This window comes from Eupeodes corollae, chromosome 1 (assembly GCF_945859685.1).
Source record: "Eupeodes corollae chromosome 1, idEupCoro1.1, whole genome shotgun sequence".
Lineage (NCBI taxonomy): Eukaryota > Metazoa > Arthropoda > Insecta > Diptera > Syrphidae > Eupeodes > Eupeodes corollae.
The window spans coordinates 238,566,807-238,593,885 of record NC_079147.1 but is presented as its reverse complement, the minus strand read 5'-3'; the positions used below and the strand labels follow the sequence as shown (position 1 = coordinate 238,593,885).

Genomic DNA, 27,079 nt, shown 5'->3' with positions numbered 1-27,079 from the left:
TTTCGACAAGATTCAGCGATATTGCGACGACTGGAAACTGAAAATAAATGTCCAGAAGTCGGAGACAATTCTGTTCTGGATTTCGTTGGCTGGGGCCACGAGGGATACGTGCAAGAATTGGCGCAAGATGGTCATCGCTGATCTTCACGGGCAGCCATTGGCGAACAAAAGTGTAGTGAAAATACCTCGGTATCTGGTTAGATCAGTATTTATATTTCGACAGACATATAAATGCTGCTCTGACCAGGGCCAGAGGAGCCTTCGCTCTGACGAAACGACTGTTTTTTAGCAGTCGGCTTGACCCCAGAGTGAAGGTAATTTGCTACATGGCCCTCATACGGCCGATGATCGTTTATGGTTGTCCTGTGTGGTTCAACGTTGCCCCTTCCCAGATGGAGAAGTTTCGGGTGTTCGAGCGGCAGTGTTTACGACGCTGTACCGGCTTATATCGAACAGCCGAATCTTCTTATGTGCATTACTATTCCAACGAGGTCCTATACAACGGGGCTCGAATCAACAGAATTGACAATTTCGTGATAAAACTCGTTCGAGGTCACATTGCAAGAGTTATGTCTTCGACCAACAATTTAATTTTCGGGGCGTTCTATCCGAACGACGAGTATTTTGAAAGTGCACGCTTGAGCGGCTTCATTCCACCAGAGGCATTCCTCTTTTTTTGGCAGTTCCGTTAATCTACCACGTCAGACGGAGAACCGTGGATAGGCGACTCCCATACAATCGGGACATCATGGCACAAGGCGGAGCAGAGCTCCTTCGGTTCAGTAGGGCTGTGTCCGAACGGGACCGAACTGATAGGGTGAAGCAGGAGAACCAGTTTTGGTGGCTTCAATCGGCACTTGATACTGGGTAGTCAGGATGGTGTTTTAAGCCTTGGCCGGCTTACATACTTGTTTTATAGTTTTAGGGTTTAGTTTTAAGTAGAATAGGCATGGTGGCACAAAAAGAAATAGAAAAAAATACAAAACAGAAAAAAAATAAAAAAAAAACAACATTAAAAAAAAAAATTGAAAAAACATGGAATAAAAAAACTAAACAAAAGACAACAAAATATGAAAAACAAAAAAGTTAGATAGTTAGATTTGCTGATGGGGTTGTTCTAGTTTTAAGTAGTTTATAGGTAGAATAGGTAGTTTAAGTTAGCTTTAAGTTTTATTTTAGTCCCTAATTGTAAGTAGTTTTTAAGTAAATATAAAAAGGAAACTGATATTAGTTTTTTAAATTTTCTAATGAATACAAAAATAAATAAAATTGAATTGAAGTTAAAATAGATCTTAGGGCCGAAAGGCATAAGTAGTTAGTGTTATAGTTTAACTTAGAGTGTCCGTATGGGACCATTAAGTTAGTTGTAAGTTATGGATAATTAGCCTAGTTATATGAATTTTTGTCTAGCTTTAAGATAGGTTTAAGATTGAATTAATAAAAATGAATTTAAAAAAAAAATGGAAATTGCTTTGTTACTGAATAAAATTAATTTAAGTGTAAATGTTGTCTGAAAACGTTCCAGCATTGTTCTTGTGAAAGATTCTCGCAAAGTATAGTCAGCCTATCACTTAGTCAAGAAATATTAAGTGAGAACAAAAAGCGCGACGCCCACGTACGAATAGCAATTTCCCTTTCCGCTTACCTCAAATAGCCACTATTTCGATAGCCGCAATTTAAAGTTGAACGATGCTGGACACCCTTTATTAGTGTTATACTTATATATGGGTATTAAAAGAACAGATGCTTTATTAATCTGGCTCTATAATTCGTAATAGATTTGGTCCTAAAATTATATTATATTTAATTTGTTTCAACCTACCGATACATATAATTTAAAAATACTATTCACAATGGAAATAAAGTACGCATATTTATATACAAAATGTATGTATAAAGAAAAATCCTATATTTCGCCCTACAGGTGGAATCGAACCACTTCGACGTTAATCGACTACAAGTTTGAAGCTTGCACCCCGGACCACCGAAGCTCAGTAGGGCAATTTGACTACAAAAGACTTTGATGTGATGAGAATGTTAACGAATAAAATACTGTGAACTATATCAATAAGATACTCAAATTTTACATGTAAATAAAGAAGTTTTTTACCGATTGCATCAAAGATTAAGAAGACAGATTTTTAACAAGGCGATCAAAAGGTAGAAAAAAAGACAATTCTAGGAATGTTTCGGGAGTGAATGGGTATTATAAAAAAAGTTGTCTATTCGCACATTTTTGCTATAAAAAGTCAAACATAATGGAGAATAATTGCTTACAACATCAACATCTGGCTATGAGCCTTAATTTGACGGCAAGTTTTTACACTTGTTGCCCCTCGCATCGTATAATCACTTAGTTTTTAAAGTTAACCAAAAGGATTTACGCAAAGATTTACTCTCTCTTATTTGGCAAAGTGCTTCCAGTGAGTTCCTCTTTCTAAGCTACCAAGACATAACAAATTCACTTCTTTGTTAACCTTTGGTATTGGCTTTGTCCATCTATATATTGATTTTTTGAGTTAAGTAAAATCAATACCCTAGCTTTATCTACAATGTACATCATTCCTAAAAATTTGTAATTCTACTCCAGACTTTTTTAAACTTCGATTAAATATCAATGGCACTTAGTCAATCAATTTGTATAATACTGATACTTGTTGGGTTTGTACAATTTTTATCAGTTAGTCAACCCCTGGCCCAAGGGAAGGACGACAGTCCTGTGTTTACCATCCATCGTAAAATTTAATTTTAGGAAGGAAGCAAACCATAGCTTCTTGCGTTCGCTCACAAGTTGAGAATTTTGTCAGTGCAGTTCTAAGCTGTGCCTTTTTCAATAATTATGAATTGATCAGTATCATTCATCATAGAGCTACACTGATTTCTACAACTTGCTCCCCGGGAGCCCCCACGTGGAGGTGCAAGTAAGCACTGCTTTCATTCAGATTACAGACATGGCATATAGCATTTCTGCATCTACACGTAAGTCAGTTTGACTCCCAACATAGGGGACAGTTTAAAACTTTAATCATTTAACTTTTTTTCGATCAAGTGGCAATATAAAGAATGTAAAGAGGGTGAACGCCGTTAACACTAGCCTAACTAAAACTGTTTTTAACAGAAAAAGGTAAAACCGTCTGAAAGTAAATTTTGTTCTTTTAAAGCATCTGTCTAAAACAAATCTGAAATATATTAAAAAATAATACTGAAAAAGGCTTCCACTCAAAATCAGCACAAAATATAAACTCTAAAACGTATTTTTCAAAACTAAGGCCGCCAATTCACCACACAAAATAACTGCGCAAACTGAAATTTTACTCAAGTCGGTTTGTGCAAAACACGATGCAAGTGCTGCACAGTTCTCAGTTTAAAAAAGTTTTCGTTCGTTGAACATGTTGCTATATTCCGGGCTTTTTACTTTCCATAGAGCCGGATGTTCTTTATAAAGTTCGAGGAACTCGCTCCAGAACTTTTGTTCATCAGCCATTATAAAAAAAAAAAAAACAATGTATACTGGCGTAAATACAATTTTTATACTGAGCTGTTGCACAGTTTTTGACATTTACGACACAAATTTAAGACTTGAGCAAAAATATCAAAATTGTTTTAATTTTTACACAGTTAACTGCACAAACCGCTCAAACAACCCCATTCACAACAAACGGGGGTTTGCGCAGTTATTTTGTGTCGTGAATTTGCGGCCTAAGCAATAAATTTAAGGTTTACTCAAAACTTCATATAGAGTCAAATCAAGACTCAAAATCAAAACTAATGCAAATTTCCAAAAACTAAGTGAGATGCTTAAATGGTTTACATTGTAGAAGACAACGATTTATACTTTGCAAAATTAACACAAAATAAGTTGTTAAGTGACATGTTTGTGTTTTACCTTAGCCTTAAAAAGCCTTTTTTTGATTGCTTTTAACATTTTTAGAGGGGAATATTTTGAAAACTTTATACATATGATAGAAAACTTTGAGGGCGAGGCTCAGGACATATTAATCCTACAAAACAGTGCTGTTTACAATTAAACGCGCTATATAAAAGATTTAACAAAAAGCACTGGTTCTAAACAATGATTTAAATCCCACCTTACTTAGATTTAAATCTATCGATGAACAGTTTAAGTTATATAAAATGGTCTAAACTTTGTGGCTTATAGATCCGATTTATCACAAATCTGTACTCTCTGCAATTCGCTTTTTCTTTAACAATTTTCTTTTTAAAAGTCAAATAAGTTGATAAAATAAATACAAAATATAAAAAACTGTTTATTAAAGATTAAAAAACATTTATATTTTACTTATATGTATTTTAGTTTAAAAGAATATCTATCAGGCAGACGGCAGCTTTGCCATGTCCTTATGTTCTTAGTTTTAATAGAATGTAAAACTTATATATTGTAATGAAGAAATTTCTCTATCTATCTATCTAAAATGGCCATTCAACTTAAAGCTTCATTCTTAACATAGTTAGTTCTATGGAAGTCTATATACATATATAAAATCAAATTTACGCATGTGATGAGTTCCGCCTAGTTAAGTCAAATGTACACAAGATAGCAAATAAGGTACATTAACTTCACCATTTAAGTTGACGAACAAATGTTAAGTCACTATTAATACGTGTTTGATGAAGTGATCGCATTTGAAGAAGCTGAATACGATGTTCAGAGGGTGGCAGATCATAAGGATCATCCCAAGGAAAACCTTTAGGGAAAAGCAAATAAAATTATGTTGAAATAATTCATTACGTTTTCTATGCATTTCGTAATAGGTAGCCCATACTCGCCAAGCATATTCAAGATAAGGACGAAAATGGCGATTGTACAAATAAAAAAATAATCAAATACACTTCCGATTCATTCTTTAGTAAAAGTTATCGTCTGACATTTTAAAGGGTTAAGGGCAGGGTTATTTTTTCCACACACAAAGTGTGAAATGTCGACTTTATTATTTTAAAAATATTCATGTCATCAGCAAAAATGAAAACTTCACTTGAGCGCAGATCTGACGTTACGTCGTTATTAGACATGATAAACAGAAAAGAACCAAGATGGTTTCCTTGGTGAACACCAGATTGAGCAACAAAAGGTTTTGAATGACAATTTCGAAATTTTACCTTATAGGATGTGTTTTTAAGGTATGATTTGAAAAATGTTGGAAAACCAAAAGCTTTAAGTTTAAATAAAATAAGATAAGTTGGTCAAAACCTTTAGAAAAGTAAGTGTATACACAGTCAACTTCAAATGCAAGATTTAAAACGATTGACCTTTTTTCACAAAACCTAGTTGTTGTTCGCGAATGAGATTCTTACTAAAAAAGGCTACACTTTCGAAAACAATTTGGGAATGCAAGAAAGCAAGGGCCTGCTGGTTGTTATGTCCACCTTGTTGCCTTTCTTAAAAATTGGTACGAGAAATAACTTCTTTCATATACTGAGAAATTTTGCCTGTTTTTACAGAAAGGTTGAATATGAAGGGGTTCAACTAAAACATTTCCAACTCTTTTAATACTATTGGCTGAATACCATCAGGACTGGCTAAGCAGTCATCATTCAACACGAATAAAATATCTAGGACCGTACTCTGTAGCACAGGGATATGACTACGGTCAGTTTGCGAAAAGGAGAGAAGATTATGAAAATTTACTTCAGGGCTATTAACAAATGACTTACGGTTGCGAAAGCGTTACAGATATAAACATTTTTTTAATGAAAGGTTCTTGTTTTTAAGTTTCCAAGTTTCCAAAATTTGTTAGGGATCTCCTTTAAAGAGTTGCTCATATCAGTAAATTAACTAGCGTATACAAAATTAGAAATAGAAGATTGATTGGAGACTGAGTTTTGAGGTAAGTTGTTTATGCCTTTTTTCTTTTGTTACGCAGTAAACGCAATTCTTTCGTGTACCAAAGAGAGATTTAAAAAAAAAAAATTAATTACATACCCAGTTCGTGATGACTCAAAAATATCCGTTTCAATTTCACTGTTGCTTGCAGTTTTGATTGTTAATACTATAAGAATATGATGATGTGTTGAAGTTGAGTGCGATTAAAAACAAAAATACTATCTTTTACGTTCCTATTATTATTTTAAGAATAAATCAAATTAACTGAAATTATTTTTTTTATTTTAAATTAAAAAAAATATTTATTTAAGTCACGTTTAATTATTCATTTTTTAAAGACAATTTGAATGCGGTAATATTTTGTATCTTATCATTTTTATTTTTTTTTTCATTTCATTTTACTGAGATTATATAATTATAATAATTATAACAATGTTCAAAGTAAATACAGTTAAAGGAATGCAAATAATTAGTTGTCAACAATAGAACAATAATATTAATTGAATAAAGTAATTTTTTAACAAGTTTTTTTTTTAGGGTCCTATTGTGCGATGTATAAAAATATTTGAATTGTTTAATTTCATGTTTTTTTGTTTGTTGTTGTTGATGTTGTTGTTTCTGCTGTTAGTGTTGTTGTTGTTGTTTGTAATATTGTTATTAAACTTTATATTTAACTCTCTATTTCCTTGGTTGATGAATTTGTATTGATTGTTTAACAGCAAAATTGTCTGGGGGCTTTGGTGAATGAGCAACTTGAGCTGCTTGAGGTGAGTAATCGGAATTACCCTTTACAGGAGCACCACTTACAGACATACTATTAACGCTCACAGGTTGCTTAAAGTCAATAAGAAATAGTTATTTTAATTTTGTTAGCATAAAATGTTGTTTATTTAATATTTACAGTCAATCCAGTGCAATCTTCGGCATCTTTTGCTGGACGCTCTGTATTGGGTGCCTTATGCTGCGTGATTCTCATGCCACCAGCTTTGACTAGAAAAAAGATTATAGTTTTCAATGGTGTTAGAACGCTATCCAAATTGAAAAATATTCAAATCTGTCTATTAATTTGGCCTAAAAGTATGTTTTTTAAAGTGAATCCTTTTAAAAGGATTTTTTATCAAATACACTTTTTTAAATGTTCCAAGAGATAGATTTGTAGAACTGTTTTATAAACGGAATATGGATGACTTTGACTTTGAAATGATATAAAATGTGTCCTAAATGGGTCCAATAAATTTAATTAGTTTTCGATTAAAAGAATGGATATGGTAAGTTAATATTCTTAGATGACAAAAAAAACAACATGCGAAAAATTTCAAATGGTCGGTTACGGGAATTAAAGCAACCGTTGTTTGCAATTAAAAGCAGAAGTATTTTTTTGTTTGCTTCGTTAATTGGTGCGAAACTTTATTGGCTAGGTGTACCAGACGATTCAATAATTTATACAATAATTTAGCTGAAAGCTGATACTTTTGTATTGTAGACAACATACTGAGTGATGCTATCTTTATCGATGCTGCTTTGCAAAGTGAATTGTTACTCTAAGTTTCTAAGAAACTGCATCGCATCAAAATAACACTCCCTATGCCAACCACAACACTTTTTTCAGAATCCGAATTTTGTTAAATTTATTTTTTATAATTGATGAGCAAAGAATTAATTTTCTGCATTACTTTCTGTTTATTAGCTTCGGGATCTCTTTCCCTGTATTTTGAAAGTAATTTTTCATATTATTCACTTTTTACTTGCGACATATGTATGTATAGGAACAACATGACTAGTAATAAATTTGTAAACAAAATTTGAACTCGATTTGTCAATCGCCCAAACTTTTGATCGATTGACAAACTTGGAAATTAAGGTTTTGAGGCGATTCGCGTTGAACATTTCTTTAATTTGTTTAAGCCTACAGATAACAGATAAAATGTATATGGGGTCTATACATTTTTTGGTCAAAAATAGAAAATTCGAACCTTCTCAAAAACAAACCGATAGATTTTTTTAAATTCTTACTAACATTTATATTCTTAATATGGATTTTTTAAATATAAAAAAAATATTTTTGTATTGCTCCAGAAGGATATTTCTATATAAACGTTATTTTGATTTCAGTTTTCTCAAAAACCAATGAATTTTAAAATTTTATTTCGAAATTTGATATACATACATGTAGTATTCGATCTTTATGTTCTACAAAGCCAGCAGAGTCGCAGGCACGTCGATACATTCTAAAATAAGTGTTCTTTCAACTTCAGTTTCACTCGCAGGACCGCTTTAGGCATTTTTTGTTCTGCATATGCGAGCCATAAATATTTTAAAATTCAAAACTTTACACAAAAAAACAATGAATTTATAAAAGTTACATGGAGAAGCCACCAATATTCTCGAGTATAACTTGTACTTCTTACTTGCGACATATAAAATGTTGGACAAATTGAGGTTTTTTTGGGATATCAAATGTTTGATAACAAACTTTTTTTGTCGGTGCATTTTTAAATATTAAAATACAGGAAATATTTTTAAAGGGACTCTTTGGATATACAGCCCCTAGCCATGTTATTAGACGCACTGCAGAAGTTGTATAACTATTAATTTATACGCAATATTTTTGAATATTATAAAAAATAAAATCTATAAATTAGTTGTTTTATTTTTATAAAAAAAGTAGGAAATAGTTTATATTCTACTTAGAAAATAATTTAAATGCATATTAATACTCGAAAACCTGATTAAAATAGCTGAAAATTGAGATTTTGCAAAAAATCTAAAGTGCGTCTACTAATATGGCCACGGACTTTATGAACAAGGTCGTACAACCCAATCGTGCCATTTCCCAAAAATGCTTCTAAAGCATCTTGCACATGAGCTACGAACTACGAACTGCGAACTGTGGATATTCGTATATTTTGAATTTTTTTTACATGAACTTAATTTCTGTTCGCAGACAGCGATCAATCGAATATGAATGGTCGCATTCACAAAGCTAGTGGCTACGTAGTCAAGGGATTCTGATTGGCTAAATCTTACTACAAAAGTAGTTGAAATTTCCCCTATGAAGTAGTTTTTTTCGGCTACAAAGTTAGTGCACACTGGTTTTGACGTTTCACAATCAGCTGCTTACTCTTTTCTTCACATTTTCCTCGAACATGATCTTTCACACAAAAATAAGAGCGGTACAATTTTGAGGTTATGTTGCGCGCGAACAATTTATTCGTTGCAGTGTGTATGGTATTTGGAACGCGAATAGAGTTTGACAGTTAAAAGCAACCACACTGCAATTAGTTAGTACCAAACTGTTTTTACAAAATTTTCTTTCCACATTGGTCATCTGTGACCAAATTTTGTTATTATTTTTTCACTTGGTGAAGTGGTGAAAAAAGAAGCTCCACAATTAGAATAACGAAAACGTTCTCTAATATACTTACTTGGCTAAACAGTAACAACGGTAACACTTATTTAAGCTACTTTGTGTCCATACAAACTTTATTAAAAATATAAACTCTTAAACTGATTTGGACTTAGGGAACAGAAAAAATGATCTACTTATTACATAAGCCGGAAAAATTCTCAAAATACCTTTCTACTTTTAATACAATTATTGTAAAAACAAACGCTTTACATTTTTATTTATGTACATACATACAGCTGTCAACAAAATAATAACAGCGCTAGTTTTTTCTCATTTCTTTTTATTATATCTTCTTTATTATTGCTTTTTTCTCTCTAACTTATGGTTTTTCTGAAACTCTTATTCTAAGCTTTCATTATCACCATCAATCATATCAATATGCATTATATCAATAAAATAACGGCACTTTGTTTAAAAAATTGCAAATTTTGGACACACAAAATAATAGCAGCAGTTTTATAAATATTCAAAAAATTGACATTTATTCAATTATTTCATCAATTTTTATAATTTATATAATTTATTTAACACATTAACATTTTGTACAAAAACCCTTCACTTTCAAAACATCATCACATCTTCTTGGTATTGAATCCACCAGTTTATTGCACTGCTTTATGGGTATTCCCCTCCACACACTTTGTACAGTCGTCCACAATTATGCCTGATTTTGGGGTTGTGCTTGCCAACGCCACGTTTAACATCCCCCACAAATGCTCAATGGGATTCAGGTCTGGAGATTGCGCTGGCCAATCTAAAAGCTGTATATCCTTACGCGAGAACCACTCTTTCGCACTACGGCTTGTGTGCTTTGGGTCATTGTCTTGCTGGAAGACCCATCTGAAAGGCATGTGTTCTGCAGCGTAAGGCAGCATCACTTCCATTAATTTGCTGCCTCCAAGCTTAACTGTTTTCATGGTGTATTTTAGCTGAAACTCTGTGTTCGGTGGACGCCAAACAAAATTTCTAGACCCAGTGCCACCAAAAAGAATGATTTTGCTTTCGTCTGAAAACAAGACGTTCCGCCACTTCTCTCGTGTTCAACCACCATACTTTTTTGCAAAAGCGAGGCGTTGAACCAGATGACGTTTGGAGAGGAGTAGCTTTTTTCTTGGGTGGCATGCCTTCAAATAAGCTGTGCGAATAGTGCGAAGCACTGTCTCATCGCTCACATTGAGCTCTAGTTTTTTTTTTTATATCCACAGCTGATTTAAAGGGGTCTTTCTTTAACATTTTGACTATTGGCCTATGGTCCCCGTCCTCCAATTTGCGTTTTTGACTTCTGGTTTCCACTTTTTCCACAAAATATATGGAATTATGGATCATGTTTGCAGAAACGTTAAAATTTGTTTGGATTTCCCTGTAGGATTATCCGGCGCTCCACATTTGGCCTAGCTCTTGACCGCAAAACATTGTTCTCGTCCCACTGTTTAATAAATTTAACAAAAAAAAACATGCAAAATAATAAACAATGATATTTGCAGAAGATACTTACTGTTTGTTGGCGATTTTAGTTGAAATATACTTTACTTTATTGATTTTAACTATTTTTTGCATTAACGCTGCTATTATTTTGTGTATCCAAAATTTGCAATTTTTTAAACAAAGTGCCGTTATTTTATTGATATAGTGCATATTGATATGATTGATGGTGATAATGAAAGCTTAGAATAAGAGTTTCAGAAAAACCATAAGTTGAGAGAGAAAAAAGCAATAGCAAAAAAAATATAATAAAAAGAAATGAGAAAAAACTAGCGCTGCTATTATTTTGTTGACAGCTGTATGTATATAGAATTTTCAAAAAGACTGCTACTAGTTATTTAAATTAAACCTTAGTAATAATAATTTAAGAAATGTAACCAAAATAACTCCAAAAAGTTTTTTGTCGGATTTCGAAATTTCAATTTCATCTTTAATTCATTTTTTTTTCTAACTTGGTTCAGGGTCATCCCAAAGATGAAGTAATGGAATGGGCCAATCTAATTTAATTAAGTTTGTTAGGGATTTTGAAGTTTATTTGTACGTAATTAAAAAATAAATGTCATCTGCATAACATGGAAAACATGTTAAGAAAAATTTGAAGAATTCATTAATGTGTGCTTACAAATTTTTGGACTTGGATTACCTAATTATGTTCGTCATTTTTACCTACAAGTGGTCATTTTTATTTTCAAATTTGGACAACAAATTTTTTTTGGTTGATAACCGTTCTTCCAATATGACATTTCTAAAATGGCACTTCTGTCATTAGCAGATGTTATTTTTCTCAAAATAAAAAAAATTGAGTTTTGAAAACGAAAAAATTAAAATTATATCGGAAGCTTACACAGCCAATAATAACAATGGGAATTCCTCCAAATTTTGTTTGTTAACTTTTTTACAACTGTTGAGCTGTCAGACAAAGCAAATGTTCAGCAAATTTGAAGTAGAGCTTCCGTTTAGAGTCATATTACGTTATTTTCTTACGATTGTCAATTGAATCGTGAGGTCGAACCTTCATTGTGATACCTTGCATTAAATTCCTATGGCTGAACTCGTAAACGTCAGGCAAACCGAAGCTGAAGAGTGTTTGTGTTTGAGCAATTAAGGTTTTCTCCGACGATGTGCCTTTTGATCTGGCTACAACTTGCAAAGAAATCGAGCACAATTCTCGTATTTAGGCTGGCACCCTATCGTTCTCTCACATTTATTTTTCTTGAACACAGGGGCAATATCTAATGCCTATCATTGTTCATCGATATTTTTTTAAAGAATGCTCTACTGAAACCTAATACTCGTACTTCTAGAATTCTCATCAGTTACCAATTTCGGACGTACTGATACGTGCAAAGATTATTTTTTTTTAGACACACTACACGAATGTAAAATGCTTTACCAGGTTCTATATATTCCACTCATTGCAATAGCTTATTATTAAAAGAGTATTCATAACTTGAAGGCGCACAATATGTGTATAAAACAAAAAAAACAAAGTATGGTAAATTTATTAATATCGTAGTTCAAAAAATGCGTGTCCTTTTATAAGTTTCTAAATTAAAACATCATGAGTATTAAAAATCAGAGTTGCTGTTTTTAATCATTGATGTTTAACATTTTATTTTCAGTTCAGTTTCTTATCAATCTTTCATTCTTATCAACAATAAAAAAAGAACGAGCAACTTCGATCAATTTCAACTTTGATTAAATCAATCATTGGTAAGCGTGGCAATGCAGTCAAAAAAAGATATGCTTCACATTAAATAATCATACAGATTAAACTTGATCAATTTGATTAAACTATTTCAATTGCCAATGGAAATTTTTCGGCAAAAAAGTCCCACCTTCCTAAGAAGAGGTATAACATAAAAAAAAAACAACAAAAGCAAACAAAAAGATATAAAAAGAACTAAACAGAAACAACAAAATAAAAGCACGTACCTAACCTACCTACTTATACATTTAAACATAATTATGCCGAGAGAAACAAACCATATTTTAGAGATAGTCGTTTTTTATCTTGTTTACAAAGCTGCGGGAAACAGAAATTGTTTTTTAATAACAACAAAAATAGATTCCACACACAAAATGTTAAAAAATGTGTTGTTATTCACAAAAAATATCATTTTATTATTTTAATTTAAAAACAAAAGCAGAACAAAGAAGTTTAATCTAAAAAGATTAAAAATCGATAGTTGTTTTTTGTTTTTTGTTTGATATCATACATAAATTGGAGAAGAACAAAATAAAATATTATTCCTGAACAGGTTACTTATGATTATGACTATTAGAGACTGTTTAATTGCTTGTTTTGCTAGGGGCCCAACTTCTATCTGTAACCGGTTAAGCTTCTGAATTCTATGAATCCGTCTTCTGTCTAGTGTCTAATGGAATTCTATGCAAGTACCTACAGAAATGTCAACAACCTCAAACAATTGCATAGGCGATGGAGGAATAAAATTATTAGGACGACCCCAAACGGGAACAACTAGGTATATCAGAAGTTTCCAAAAATAGTTCTTGGAGAACGATAATTGGAGCAAACGAAGATTTATTTAGTTCGTGGGAGAATGGTGGTGTGTATCAAAGTGTATAGAAATATCCTGATCTAAAATAGATCAAAGGTGTGTACTTTAAGACACCATTCACCACCTCCAAATGTATTTAAAAATTAGGTACAACTTTAAAATAGAAGACAAATAAAGGGTAATGCGATGACGCCACTTTTTGTTATGGAATTCTCACACCTGCATACAAATTGACCAATTCCAATTTTATTGCGTCGTGCAGGTTTGAGGTTTTCTTGTTCTCCATCGTTGGCCGTGAGGGTTCTTGGAACTTCGAATTAAAACCGACGACGCACGACGCTACGACGAGAAATATGACTCCACCAAATGTGATGTGAAATTTGTTTTTATTGTTGTAAAAAAGAAATAATAATAAATAATTTAAATATTTTACCTGCTGGAGGATGACCTGCGAGGAGATTTGGCTGTTCATCTGCCATTGTTAGTGATTTTTATAATATTAATGAGTCTTATCAATTTATTTATAAAATCTGATGATTAGGAAAAAATCAGAAAAGTTCTTTTTTGTTCTTATAAGATTTTTTTGGACACGACTGCACGATTTTAAGTCTGGCTACGTTTTGTTTCTCTCTGGTTTTGTGGTTTTGGAATTTTGGATTTTACCTTTTGCTTTTTGCATTTGCTTTTCAAACAAACATGTTGGAGAAGCAGTGGAAAAGCTCTTAAAGCTTTTTTCCGGTTTCCATTTTTAAAAGGCCTGTTTCCTTACTTTGAGTTTCTGTATACGTTTTCTTGAAAAATGTACACTTTTATTCCTGTGACTTGTGAAATCGAACAAAATGTAGTTGTTCTATTTATAAAACTTGCTACGTAAAGTTAAAATGGCTCCTTAAGGGCAGAAAGTGTGTATGAAGTTTTACGCTAAAAGCACTTAGACGGTATTTAGGGCCTACATAATAATGGGACGTATTTCTTTTTTTTTACTTTATCTAATCTGATCTATATTGGAAAATGTTGTTTTTTCTTTTCATGAAAAGTTATTTTAAACGGTTTGATTTTAGATGCCCAGGTAAACCCATCAGTCATCAACTAAAGCGTTAGTTTCAGAAAGGTGTGACAGTATCTAACATACATTGGATTCTATTAAACAAATGTGGTGGGCCATCTAGAGGTTTCTTTTTAAGCCACAAGTTATTTTGACTCTGACAACTGTTTCCCGGTCAAAATTTTGATAGAAAGTTAATATTATAACGAAATCAGTCACTTTAAGCTAAACAACGTTACAAAATTGTTAACAACTAACTTCCAAAGTGTAAGCAGATGTTTAGCCAAGACATTATGTTTTTTTTTAAAAACAAGTTTTGAACCAATTGAAGCACCCATTGCACATCGTTGACTCATACTTGAGGAATAGGACCTTAAAGTTAAATTTAAATTTATAGACATTCATTAAAGTACCAGACTCGAAATATTAAAAATTTTGTTTTCATTTAAATTTATTAAAATTAAAATGATTTTAATTTGTTTGCAAATTTTTGGTCTTTCAGCAAAAGTACAACAACGCGTTAGTTCGGTTGGGCGTTTGACAAGCGCAACCGAAGAATTTAAAAACCGTAAGTTTAATTTATTATACTTGCATTATTTCTATTTATTTCTTTAATAAATTAAACTACTTTGCACTATTTAAAAAAAGCAAACTAAACTTTAGTGACAGTTGCCACTTTTGTCAAGATAAAATGTATCGTTTTATTTCTCGGTGCAATTATTACGAGATAAATTTTGACAGATCATTATTTTGGATGATTAGGCTAATTTGAGTTCTGACGAGAAAAAGAGTTTCGTAATGCTAGAGAGACAACATCCCTCAATTTGGAACTTGGAGGATAGTTTCTACAAGATCAATTGCATTTTCCACACAACGTGAACTAAATTTAATCACAAGCTGCGGACTACTCTAAAATACCAAACACTGTAAAATCATTGCACCGTATTTAAAACAAAACTGAATATGGTTTGTGAGGTTATTTATCTTGATGGCCACCGGAGATAGTTTTGGTTCTCATACATTTACTGCATAATGTAAACCCATAAAAAAAAAGCTTTTCTTGTTTTTACCAAAACCAATACAGCGGCTCAAATGCAAATGACAAATCGAGCTCTGTCATCCTCACCGAATTAAAATCAAAAACAAGCAACATTTCTTCCAAATAAAAAGCAGACCCAAACATATTCCATCGTTTTTGGAAATGTTATTAATTGTGTGAAAAGAAAAATCAAAAAACCAATCATGAACCGCCCTAAAATATCTTTTGGCAAGATAAACTTAAATCTTAACAAAGCACAACCTTCCTCAACAAACCAAACTGAAAATGATCAACCAGCATCAATTCAAGGTACATACAAAAAGAGCAATTCCTAAAATTGAATTTAGAAGATTCTCTGAACATGAGCGATGATCGAAACCCCACAAACGACCTAAACCCAACAAAATGGACCAAAAATTGTCGCCTTTTCCCTTTCAGGTGGCTTCAAAAAGATCGGCAAAGATGAAATGCAACGGAACATCGAGAACGTTACCGATGATCTAGAGTCGCAGCATTTAAAAGACGTTATGGGTATTTCTGGATTTGGTCGGAAGGCCAAGACATTTGACATCAATGTAAGTAACTTCCCAGTGATAGTTTCCAATTTAGTTTACTCTCATTTGTTCAACTTGATTTTCAGGCGGAGATTGAAAGAGCACGCAAAAGTGCCCCTGCTAAGCCCGACGCCAGCGATGATAAGAGCCAAGAAGGCAACAACGATGATGACGATGGCACTATTGGCCCTCTTCCTCCGACTGATTCGACCAAACAAAAGCCCAATTCGGATGGGGAAGAAGATGACGATGATTCTGAGGACGAGGACGACAACCTCGAGAACAAAATCCCAGACACACACGAAGTGCAGATGCAACACGGCACTAAAGCCGTTCTCGCGCTTGCCGGAGACCCCTCCGGTGGACGCGTGGTCTCTGGATCGATAGACTACGATATGTGTTTCTGGGACTTCGCCGGAATGGATTCGTCGATGAGGAGCTTCCGCACAATACAGCCTTGCGAAAACTACCCCATTCGTGCTCTGCACTACTCCGTGACGGGAGACATGATTTTGGTGGTGTCCGGAAATTCACAGGCAAAGATCCTCGATCGCGACGGGTTCGAGAAGATGGAGTGCGTCAAAGGCGACCAATACATAACCGACATGACCAAGACGAAGGGACACACAGCCCAATTGACCGCCGGCTGCTGGCACCCCTTCACTCGTGAAGAGTTCCTCACGAGTTCCATGGATGCCACACTTCGGATCTGGAACAATTTCCGATCCAAAGAACAAAAAATCGTCATCAAGACTCGGGCTCAAGGCGGACTCAAGACCATTCCATCTTCATGCACTTACAACCGAGATGCGACGCTGATTGCCGCTGGATGTGTCGATGGATCCATCCAAACATGGGACACACGTAAGATGTTTGTCAATACCACACATTGCGCAAGGAACGCCCACCAGAAAGGAAGCGAAATATCCTCGATTGTGTTCTCATATCTCGGTCACCAGATTGCCACTCGATCATGTGACGAAACTATGAAGCTGTGGGATCTGCGTTCGCTCAAGACATGCCTTCACGCCTGGGAGGGGTTATTTTCCCGCTACGACACCACCGACTGTTGCTTCAGTCCGGACGACCGAATGCTGGTCACTGGTGAATCGCTCCCCAAAGGCCAGAACGAGGCGAATCTTCATTTCTTTGATACTCAGACGTTCCAGAGCGTGAAAACTATTCCCGTTACCACATCACACATAATCAAGACCCTGTGGCATCCGAAGCTGAATCAGATTTTCGTAGGTTGCGGAAATGGGGTGGTCAAGTGTTACTACGACGAAAGAAGAAGCTTCCGAGGAGCTAAACTCTGCGTGGTGAAGACTTATCGCAAGAAGAAGCACACTGAGATGATTGGCGTCACACAGATCATCACCCCACATGCATTGCCAATGTTCCGACAGGAGAAGTCCAAGTCCAGTCGCAAGAAGCTGGAGAAGGATCGACTCGATCCAGTCAAATCAAAGCGACCAGATTTGCCAATCACCTCCGGCCAGGGTGGTCGTGTTGCTTCTTCGGGCGGCACGCTAAGTTCCTATGTCATTAGGAATCTAGGTTTGAGCAAGAGAGTCGACGATGATCAGGATCCCCGTGAAGCCATTTTGAAGTATGCCAAGGACGCAGCAGAGAACCCCTACTGGGTTGCTCCGGCGTACAACAAAACGCAGCCAAAGCCAATTTTCTCTGAGGAACCAGATGCTAAGAAGCCCAAGACCGAATAAAGAACCACATTTTATGTAGAAATAAATAAATAAAAAAGAAACAACTTTACTTTGGTGTTTGAAATCATTTATCCGCAGTTGCGATAGCATCTTGCAGGCGATAACTGTCGCTTGCAATTTTCCATTTATCACCTTGGGCAGTGATGATGAATGTCTGTTGGAATTGTTTGACTGGGTTGTCCATGTACTTCACGGTTCCTCCAGTTTGGATGGCGTACGTTAGTTGTCCGGCAACAGCATCATCGATAATCGGTTGAGCGTCCAGAGTGTACAGATTGTGCTCGGACGATGGCAGTTCAATTTGAAGTTTTTGTATATTGTCCTTGCCTATTGCCCCACTGCCATTCCAAACAAAGACTCCAGTGTCAAGGTAGAGGCGATTCATTTGCTGGTTATAAAAATCAAAAAATAAACATTACAAGGGAAAGGAACACATTTTTAAAAAAATACTCACATGTCGGCTTTTGTCGAAACTTTTGTAGTAAAGTTTTGTGAATTCTTCAGCTGTGTTACAGCAGGCTTCAATTTTGCCACGAAGTTCCTAGATTATAAATTGTTAAGGATTATTTTTGAATGAGGGTTTGTTTAGTTTTGACTTACAGTATCCATATTTTGAGATAGTTTTTTGGAATATTTAGAAAAATCTTGTGAAATTGTTTTGCGTTTGGTCTTCGTCTTTCTTCTGTACGGTTGCCGTTTTTTTTTCTGTTGATTTGACACTGACAACTGTCAAAAAGTGACAGTAATTTGATATTAAAATGAATGCATTCAACCGACAGCGGAAAACATTTTATAAGGTGCTTAATGCTTTCTTTGGTAGATTACACAGTAAATAAATAGTGACATTATAATCATTTAAAATAGTTTGTCTTTTAATTTGAATTTAGCAATAGATTATTTTATAAATGCTGAGACATTAATAATTTTAACATCAAGTACCTCAAAATTAAGCTGTGATATAAATGTCTTTCTCTTCTAGTTTAATAATTTATTTTTTTTGCTTGTTTTATTTTATATTGTATTTGTTATTTATTTCAAATTTGTGCCAGTGCTGTCGGAAGAATGCAATACGGAGTTTTTAACAATTATAATGTGATTTAATACAAGTATTGAATAAAGAACAAAAAAATCCCCTGAAGAAGTACGGAATTCTTACGAAACGTTGGTAAAAGAATGGAATGGTTTTTTATTTAATTTGAGGAAACACTTTTCATGACAAGAACTACTCTTGCGGGATATGTAAAATTCTAGCAAAACGCAGAACCTGTGAAAAAAATTAAGGCGGCAACGGGATTGAATCCAAGCCAAGACTTCTCGGATGACAGCCCTACGCACTATTCATCACGACACGGATAAATCAGAAAAAGTTTAACTGCCATAAAGTCCTATTGCTTTATAGAACTAAACAACTAATTATCACTCTGGTGTATTTTCTACCACTTTAGTACTTCGACAAATACCTGCCTTCATCAACCTTATTTTATTCTGCAAGTAGAAATACATTTTTAATTATTAAGTAAGTAATTGTTGAAAAGCCATTGCATCAACAAAGAATGACTACTTTATGCATGCTTTGTGGTCTGGTGGTATCATTGGGTTATATTGTCATGAAGTCAAGTCGTTCTTACTACATACAACTACAAAATGAGTTGAAATTTGGCCCTGCAAAGTAGTATACAGATTTTGTCGTTTTCGTTTTCATGAACTTCCAATGCATTACACTACTCTTAACTGTTATAAATCTTATTGAACAACAAACCTAAAGCTAGTTGAATTTTGACTACAAAGTAACCCCATAAGTGAATTCGTCCAATGGCTTTTACCATACTTGATTTGATAGCTAGAGAGATTTTTCATTACTAACTTTCCAGTCATCTTTCCAATAAAGTTACTTTAATTATAAGGCAATTTTTTTGCAGCTGGTCAATCAAGTAATAAAAAATTGCCTTACTTTTTAGTCCTATATGTCGTCGGAACCTGCAAAATAAGATAATTCATCATATTAACGACATTGAATTTAAATAATGCCCCATCGTCATTGAAAATATGGAGATGGACCATTGGAAAGAAGCCTTAAGAGTTAAGGGCCTTGCACATGAGAACAAACAAATTTGCATTTTGTTCTCTAAAACAAGAAAATCTTGTTAAAACAATTTGGTAGTAACGAATAGCAGTGTGGTTGCTACACAGTTCGTCAACCTCTGTTCGCGTTCCACATACCATCCACACTGCAACGAATAAATAGTTCGCGCGCAACTTAACCTCGAAATTGTACCAAGCTTGTGTTATTTTTGTGTGAAGACCATGGCTGAGAAAAATATGGAAAAAAGGGTAAATGTAAATTGACAATTCGTCGCTGTCTGTGAAATAAAAGTTAAAATATGCGAACATCCACAGATCACAGTTCGTAGCTCATGTGCAAGATTCTTTAGCCAGCATTTAGCCGATATTTTTTTCACATATAATTGTCATTGATTTTTGTATTATAATACCTACAAGAATAAAATAAAAATGAATTTTGTACCATATTCTTGTTTTATTTACAATCTGTATCGTTCGTAGGACAGTCCTTTTCAGATTAAAGGTATAGATCCTACAAGCAGAGCCGAACAAAACACTTGCCCTGTTGTTTGTTTATTTGTATTTTAAATTGTTCACCCCCTCTCTTTAAAGTAAAAATGTATGAGGATGTCTCAAGGTTTCATTCATAAGCCTTCTTAAGTCATATATGCAATAAGTCTTCTGCGAACTATGTAAAGGTAACATTTTGATAAGTTTCGGTAACAAAGTTTAAAAATATCTTTAGAGTATATGTATATAGAAATAAAAACGAATTTGTTTTCTCATTAAAATATTTAAATAAAAATAATTTAGTCATCCTTTCACTTCACTTCTTCTTTACTTCAGATTTTTCTTTCCTTATTTTATTTTAAAATATTTTTAAATTTTTAGTTTATTTTTAAATTAAAATTTTGAATTCAATTTAATTGAAAAACTTACTTCAAAATCAAAAATGAAGAAAGATAAAGATCTAGAAATAGTTGAAAAATTTATGAAAGAAATAGATCTTCCAGATTGGTTTCGGGGCCTGTCCGAATTTCAACGAAAAGCTGCTGATTCCCTGTTCCATTGTATTCGAGATGATTGTGAACAAGCAACTTCCCATCGAGTATGGGATACCCTTCGAAGAATCGGTATCGAACCCCTAGTTGGATATTCAGAAATTAAGTTCATCTTCGAACTTTGCGGTGGAAATGATATAGCATTCTTATGGTTTCTAATGGAGATGTACTATCGCAGTGAACGGTTTAATTGTAATGGAAAGAAATATTCGGTTAATGAACAAATTATCATCACTGTTATAGCTTATCTGGATACGGTAACAACATTAAGAGAATTAGATAAATTGCTTCCAAAGAACCTAGAAACAAAAACTAAAAAAAAGAAGAGGTTTTCTTTGAGAAAGAGAAAATCAACGACCTTATTAGGGATTCCTTATTTTCAAAAGCAACCAAGACCCCATTTGTATGGCAAGAGTCTTATTTTGAATGAGCTTGATACTGTTACAAATTTTTCGGAGTTGGGAAATTATCTTGATCCACACTATACAGTTTCCAATGAAGCCAATCGTTGGTTTGCTAAATATGAACTCGGGAAGAGTGAAAGAATTGCTAAGGGGATTATAAATAATGAAATTGATACTATCTTCGAGGAGGAGAGATCCCAAGAACATCAAAAAGATCATAAATTAAGTCTATGTGAGCATCATAAGACCGTTCAAGCAATTAAAGAGACTTTGGCAAATGAACAAATTGTCGCTAAAAGAAAGGCTTGTGAAAAATACTTTGATGTTAAGCGACATTTCAAAAATGTAAGTAAAAAACAAAACTCCTTTGTAGCTACCTGAAGCTTATCTAATCAGGGTCTTGTATTTACATAGTTATCCTATAAAAGGGTTATTGAAGATCTCAACTCTGAAATTAACAAAACTGCTGAAGATTTGGAAAATAGCAAACAACAGGTTGGAGGAGGTATTGATGTCCCTGAAAAAGATCAAGTTCCACAAGAAGCCAACGACGAAAACTTGAGTTTATATAATTTTGGACATGATGCTGCCATAAGCTCGAAATGCATTTACTTCAAAGGTCCCAAAACAAATAAACCATATAAATTCAATTATCATAAAATATTCGATTATGGAGTTAAAAATCCTATCAAAGATGCAGTAGAATTGGCCTTGGATGCAAATAGCAGCGGAAACATTTCAATGGAACACAACCGAGCAATAAAAAAATGTTGCAAAGCTATGTGGGCTCAGGCAGTTAAGAATTTTAATGACAAATACAAGAAAGATCAAAAATCAGATCAGGTTGAAATAAAAGAAGACAAAATTCTATTCGATCAGACCCCGCGTCACATTGATCCTCGTGATAATAAACTTATACAATCGATACTTTTAAAAGCTTTAAACGAAATTAAGAAAAATAAGAAATTTGTTTTAGCTTCTCTTCCCGATGCCCATAAATATCCAACTCTCAGAGAATGGGTTAGAAAACGCTATGGAATGGCATACACAAGGGAAGAGAAACGAAAGGCTTTTCAGCGAACGAAAAGAGTCTTTCAAGTCTTACGAAATAATACACTTCGTGTTCGAATACCACATGTGAATGATCTGTCTGAAAAACGCATAGTTTCCTATGGCTGCAGGGAGTATCTTATTAAAAAGGTATATTTTGGTTACTTTTTACTTTAAAATCTTAACAAAGTTCGTATATTGGTTTTGTTCCAGACGAATTACTTGAGGGCCATCTATGAAGATAATTTCAAAGAAAGTCTTCTTAATGATGCACGTACTTATTATGTGGCTATAAGACCATATCATTGTACGAAAGGACCACCAAGAAATGTATTTTTTTCTTATCTACCACCAAGGAAGAATGATGTTCACACATTTAGACCATGGCATAATTGGGAGTACATTCATGCCCAAGAAGAATGGAATAGGAGGCAAAGAATTAAGAAAGCCGAAGTTTTTTAGTGAAGAGAATTGATACTTTTAATTAGCTGTGTTTAATTAAAATTTGTCCTTGAAGCAATGCTTAGTTAGTATTTCGCTCAGGCATTAGAAGCTAATAGTATTGTCTGGCCTTATTTTCATAACTTTGCCCAGCTCAAACTGAAGGATTCTACTATGTACACAGAAGTGATCTACTTGTTCCGAGCGACATAAACAGAATATGTATAATTTTTACCCCGTGGGGTGATGGGTAGGTGCGTAAGACTTTCATGAGGTTCAATCCCTTCCAGTGCTACTAACAAGTTATTTTTTGAAGGGTACTGGCTCTTGCCAGAGTAATTGTTGTTAAAAAAAGAGGGCCCAATAACAGACAGCTCTCATAACGACTCTTTGAGGATTCTTTAAAAACCTTTTTATTTTCTTAAGTTGGTCTCATCGGGGCAATCAAAATTAAACTATTTTTCGCCTTAAAACAAGTTACACCAATCTTTCTCCAACTCATTGAGAAGTCTTGAAAACTTTTATAGCAAACATTTCATTCATCGTCAATAATAACGTTGTTTTTAATAGCTTCCAAATTGTTGTTTTACCTTCTTCCAAGTCTTTTCTGTTAGAATCTTTATTTTTAAGCTAAGAATAAAAGCCAATTAAACTTCAGCTATTGCACGTCCAGCTAAGTGTTGATCTCTTAGCAAACCGATTAAAGATTTTGAAACATTGTCTACCTATTTTTTCAAAATTTTAGACCAGGAATTGAATGAAACACTAGGGGTTGATTTAAAATGTCCAGCGCTTGAAGGCGCTCATAAACAACAACAATTAATGTAAATTGTGACCAAGGCAACCGGATAGTTCTTGACCTGCGATTTTTTAGCATCGTACTTGAAAGAATAGTGCAGAGCTGACTCGTCAACACTAGAAGCACTATATTTCTAAAGTCTGTCCAATTACTGGCGTATAAAAATAAATTGGGCGACGCAACAGTCCGTTTGAGAACTAAGGCCTAGTGACTGACAACTCTCAACCATTCCTGTTTGCGATTACTGTTTTCAGGGATGGAAGGGAACTACAATTTTATGCCGAACCCGAACGGCAAATTTGAGAAAGCACTTTTCATGAGAATTTGTCAATTCCTCGCATGAGGCAGTACCCGTGAAAAAAACTTTAGGTGGCATAGGCAGGGATCGAACCCAAGACCTCTCGCATGACAGTCCATCGCACATCATGCCACGGGTATTACTGGCGTATGCTGATGACAGTAAATTAGCGAAAGAACTCAGCGTGATGTCAATAGAGCTTCTGTGAGTATTGAGGATGAGGTGGCAAAAATGGGTTTAACGTTTAATGAGGACAAAACAAAATACATGCTGTCGTAAAGAAATCGTCATTGCGGGCGATTTCAATGTACACAATTATTCTTGGCTTCGTTATTCTGGCCAGTCAACACCGGATGTTGAGGTCTTTGCTGAGTTAAATCAATTAACTCAGCTTGTCGACGAGCTAACTCGAATCCCTGACGTTGCAGGTCAATCCGCCAACACCCTAGACTTGTTTCTTACTTCTGATCCTAATAAATACACAATCAGTGTATTACCGCCCTTAGGTACATCAGACCACTGTATCGTAGATGCAAATTTCTCATGTGTAAAAAACCCAGTCAAATAAAAAACCCCCATGAGAATCGTTTGGCAATATTAGAAAGCCAACTGGGACGGTCTCAATGAATTCTTCAGGAACTTTAACTGGTCACTATGCTTCCTTGATAGTGACGTAGATTCCAGCGCAGATATGGTTACAAATTTAATTCTTTGTGGAATGAGACATTTTATCCCGAATAGGGTAAAATTTATCAAACCTATAGAGAACTCATGGTTTGGTTCGAGCTGTTAAGAGGTAATTAGGATCAGAGATGTAAGCTTCCGGATTCATAAAGCCAACCCCACTGAGGAAAACCGGAATAAGTTCAAACAAACAAGACTTGTAACGGCCATATTCGACGAACAAAATTTTTGCATGACCAGAAATTAAGGCAAAAATACTAAAATGTCCTAAAGGTAGTAAAAATGTCTGGTCACCCTCCCGCTCCTTCTTCCCAAGGTCATGGAAACCCTGATTAATTATCAGCTTAAGAAATATCTTGAAGAACGGAAGCTTTTTAATGACCGGCACGGCAGTATGACTTATGTAGCAATAGGTCCACTGGTGATCTCATGGTTTATCTCACCGAATAGTGGAACAAATCTTTACATCGTTAAAGCGTAACCCACCCCGATGCCTCTATCCATTAGCAGAAAACCAATCAACTCTTATGGAATGATCACATATTCGATATTGCCAAAAATGCTGCTAGGTGCTTAGGATTTCTCCGACGGTGCAAGACATTTTTCACCCCTTCTGATCTGGCTGTAATTTACAAAGCCTTCATTCGTCCAAAACTTGAATATAACTCGTATATTTGATCACGTGCCCCTAAAACAAGTCTGAGTATCAATTTCGGACGTATCGAGAATGCGGAATGCTTTACCCAGTTCTGTTTTTCCCTATCATTTTGATATTCAAAACTTTAAGACGAATGTGCATCGGTATCTCCTCTTTAATCCTTTAAACATGCTAAGGGTATTAATAACACCTTGAGTGCCCGTTTATTATAAAAAAAAGACTTACAACACTGTATAAGGGGAGTGTACGAGTAGATGGAACGACGAGCTGTAGGTAGGTAGAAATGGCGAAACCTATCGACACGATGTCATTCCCCAATCTTCTCTCGATGGTAAAATAACCTAAAAACTCTTACTAAGGTTCAAAGTAGGAGTGCAGTAGTCAGTGTCTACCGAGATAATATCTGAGGGAATTAATTTCGTAGTGTTGCTGTGACCATAAGGTTTTGACAACCAGCTATTTGATTCCTTTAGCCTAATAGCGCTGCAGGAAACTATGTATTTAATAAAAAGGTCGATTGGTAGAAGATCCAAAATAACGTTTAAGGCGTCCGTTTGGCAAGTAAGCATGGCCCCTGTGGTGCCCACTCAAGCTGTTCTCTGAACCTTCTTTAGCTTATTAATATTATAGGCTTTGCTAAGAGCAGGCCACCACACAATCGAACCATATTTTAAGATTGGGCGTACTACGGCTGTGTACGTCCATAAAATCATCTTCGACTGAAGTCCCACTTTTTGCCGAAAGTTTTGCTGCAGGCGTAGAAGGCAACACAGGCCTTCTAAACCCGTACTTAAATATTTTGTTTCCAGTTTAGTTTAGGGTCGAGTATAACATCCAAATATTTTGCACTGGAAGACAATGATAGGATTTGACCGTTGAGTCGAGGTAGCGTGAAGGGCGGTACTTTAGTTTTGGTGGTAAAGAGCAACAGTTCAGTTTTACTTTGGTTAACTCCTAGTCCACAACTCGTGGCCCAGTTGCTAACTTTCTTAAAGCTGACTCCGTGATTTCACTAATCACAGAGGTGTACTTTCCTGACACCAATAGCACCAAATCATCCGCGTAGGCTACCGCCTTCACTCCACATCTCTCTAATTTAACGAGAATTGTATCCATGACCAGAAGCTATAGAAGAGGCGAAAGGACACCAACCTGGGGTGTTCTCCTACTCACGTGTTTTGTTGCGATTGTATTGCCTAGAGTGGCTCGAATCTTCCTACCACTGAACATGGAAAAAATCCATTCTCGAATGAAGTCTTCTACCCCGAACTTTACGAGCGATTCTTCTATGGATTCTGTAAGGACGTTGTTTAAAGCACCTTATATGTCTAGGAAGGTGACAAGAGTAAATTCTTTATAATGGATTGTTTGTTCTCCGTAGATTTACCCTTAAGATAAGCACGCTGAGAGCTTTCGAGAGGTCGTCCAACTAGGATTTCTCTAATATGGTAATCAAGAATGTGCTCCAAGATTTTAAGCACAAAAGATGTTAAGTTTATTGGTCTGAAATCCTTCAGCGAAAACCACGGAGCAGGTGGCGTGCAAAAGTGCAAAGTGACATCACCCAACTTGGAGCGCGAAACTGGAGACATCTAACTAGGGATACAAATTGTGTCAAACGGTTAGAAAGGTATTCATTGAATAATTCAAAATCGCTTTTATAAAATACTTACGCTTCTTTCTTTTAGATCTCTCACTTCAAGAGATCGATATTAATTAAATTGTGCTGGTTGTTCAGTTCTTCCCTGCTTCAAATAAGTTTATTTCTAAACCGTTATTGATGACTGCAAGCAATATAAATAAATAAATATTATAATATCCATTTTATTTCAGAGAAACATAAGGGATTACTTCTTAAAAACAAATTGTATCCGATGTTTACATCACTAATTTAAAATTAATGAAAAAAAAAACCTTCTTTTTGTTTCATTTAATTATGCATAATTTTTGTTTTTTTTTTTTTTTTTAAAGTATATATAAATTTTAAGTCCATACGAAGACATTTT

The 27,079-nt window shown here is 34.7% G+C and overlaps 4 protein-coding genes, 1 long non-coding RNA gene and 1 other non-coding gene across 6 annotated transcripts; 3 read left to right on the top strand and 3 right to left on the bottom strand.

Annotated features, from left to right (window-relative positions):
- Positions 1-1,914: 1,914 nt before the first annotated feature.
- On the bottom strand, positions 1,915-2,001 carry Trnastop-uca (transfer RNA opal suppressor (anticodon UCA)). The gene has a single exon. It is a non-coding gene; the product is annotated as a tRNA-Sec (tRNA).
- A 4,189-nt stretch (positions 2,002-6,190) lies between these two features.
- On the bottom strand, positions 6,191-13,874 carry LOC129942011 (death-associated protein 1). Its single transcript, XM_056050803.1, has 3 exons — positions 13,689-13,874; positions 6,744-6,832; positions 6,191-6,676 (listed from the first exon to the last, which is right to left on the bottom strand). The coding sequence occupies exons 1-3, from the start codon at positions 13,732-13,734 to the stop codon at positions 6,521-6,523; spliced, it is 291 nt and encodes a 96-aa protein (XP_055906778.1). The 5' UTR covers positions 13,735-13,874; the 3' UTR covers positions 6,191-6,520.
- A 1,541-nt stretch (positions 13,875-15,415) lies between these two features.
- On the top strand, positions 15,416-17,666 carry LOC129939886 (gastrulation defective protein 1 homolog). Its single transcript, XM_056048068.1, has 3 exons — positions 15,416-15,648; positions 15,778-15,914; positions 15,980-17,666. Exons 1-3 carry the CDS (start codon positions 15,543-15,545, stop codon positions 17,615-17,617), a joined length of 1,881 nt encoding a protein of 626 aa, XP_055904043.1. The 5' UTR covers positions 15,416-15,542; the 3' UTR covers positions 17,618-17,666.
- LOC129939887 (NTF2-related export protein) lies at positions 17,663-18,341 on the bottom strand. Its single transcript, XM_056048069.1, has 3 exons — positions 18,218-18,341; positions 18,072-18,158; positions 17,663-18,005 (listed from the first exon to the last, which is right to left on the bottom strand). The coding sequence occupies exons 1-3, from the start codon at positions 18,224-18,226 to the stop codon at positions 17,682-17,684; spliced, it is 420 nt and encodes a 139-aa protein (XP_055904044.1). The 5' UTR covers positions 18,227-18,341; the 3' UTR covers positions 17,663-17,681.
- Positions 18,342-20,492: 2,151 nt separating this feature from the next.
- Positions 20,493-22,750, top strand: LOC129939885 (uncharacterized). The gene is made up of 3 exons (XM_056048066.1): positions 20,493-21,488; positions 21,558-22,343; positions 22,407-22,750. Exons 1-3 carry the CDS (start codon positions 20,631-20,633, stop codon positions 22,653-22,655), a joined length of 1,893 nt encoding a protein of 630 aa, XP_055904041.1. The 5' UTR covers positions 20,493-20,630; the 3' UTR covers positions 22,656-22,750.
- A 3,198-nt stretch (positions 22,751-25,948) lies between these two features.
- Positions 25,949-27,038, top strand: LOC129939523 (uncharacterized). The gene is made up of 2 exons (XR_008780548.1): positions 25,949-26,703; positions 26,762-27,038. It is a non-coding gene; the product is annotated as an uncharacterized LOC129939523 (long non-coding RNA).
- The last annotated feature ends 41 nt before the right edge of the window (positions 27,039-27,079 follow it).

Excerpts from the sequence above, each read along its gene's own strand:
- LOC129939885 (XM_056048066.1), top strand. The coding sequence starts at position 20,631 with ATGAAGAAAGATAAAGATCTAGAAATAGTTGAAAAATTTATGAAAGAA. Across the intron at positions 21,489-21,557 it reads TTAAGCGACATTTCAAAAAT|TTATCCTATAAAAGGGTTAT; the intron begins GTAAGTAAAAAA and ends GTATTTACATAG. Across the intron at positions 22,344-22,406 it reads GGGAGTATCTTATTAAAAAG|ACGAATTACTTGAGGGCCAT; the intron begins GTATATTTTGGT and ends GTTTTGTTCCAG.
- LOC129942011 (XM_056050803.1), bottom strand. The coding sequence starts at position 13,734 with ATGGCAGATGAACAGCCAAATCTCCTCGCAGGTCATCCTCCAGCAG. Across the intron at positions 6,833-13,688 it reads CGCAGGTCATCCTCCAGCAG|TCAAAGCTGGTGGCATGAGA; the intron begins GTAAAATATTTA and ends TCTTTTTTCTAG. Across the intron at positions 6,677-6,743 it reads AAGATTGCACTGGATTGACT|CAACCTGTGAGCGTTAATAG; the intron begins GTAAATATTAAA and ends ATTGACTTTAAG.
- LOC129939887 (XM_056048069.1), bottom strand. Across the intron at positions 18,006-18,071 it reads GTTTCGACAAAAGCCGACAT|CAAATGAATCGCCTCTACCT; the intron begins GTGAGTATTTTT and ends TTTTATAACCAG.
- LOC129939886 (XM_056048068.1), top strand. The coding sequence starts at position 15,543 with ATGAACCGCCCTAAAATATCTTTTGGCAAGATAAACTTAAATCTTAAC. Across the intron at positions 15,649-15,777 it reads TCAACCAGCATCAATTCAAG|GTGGCTTCAAAAAGATCGGC; the intron begins GTACATACAAAA and ends TTTCCCTTTCAG. Across the intron at positions 15,915-15,979 it reads CCAAGACATTTGACATCAAT|GCGGAGATTGAAAGAGCACG; the intron begins GTAAGTAACTTC and ends CTTGATTTTCAG.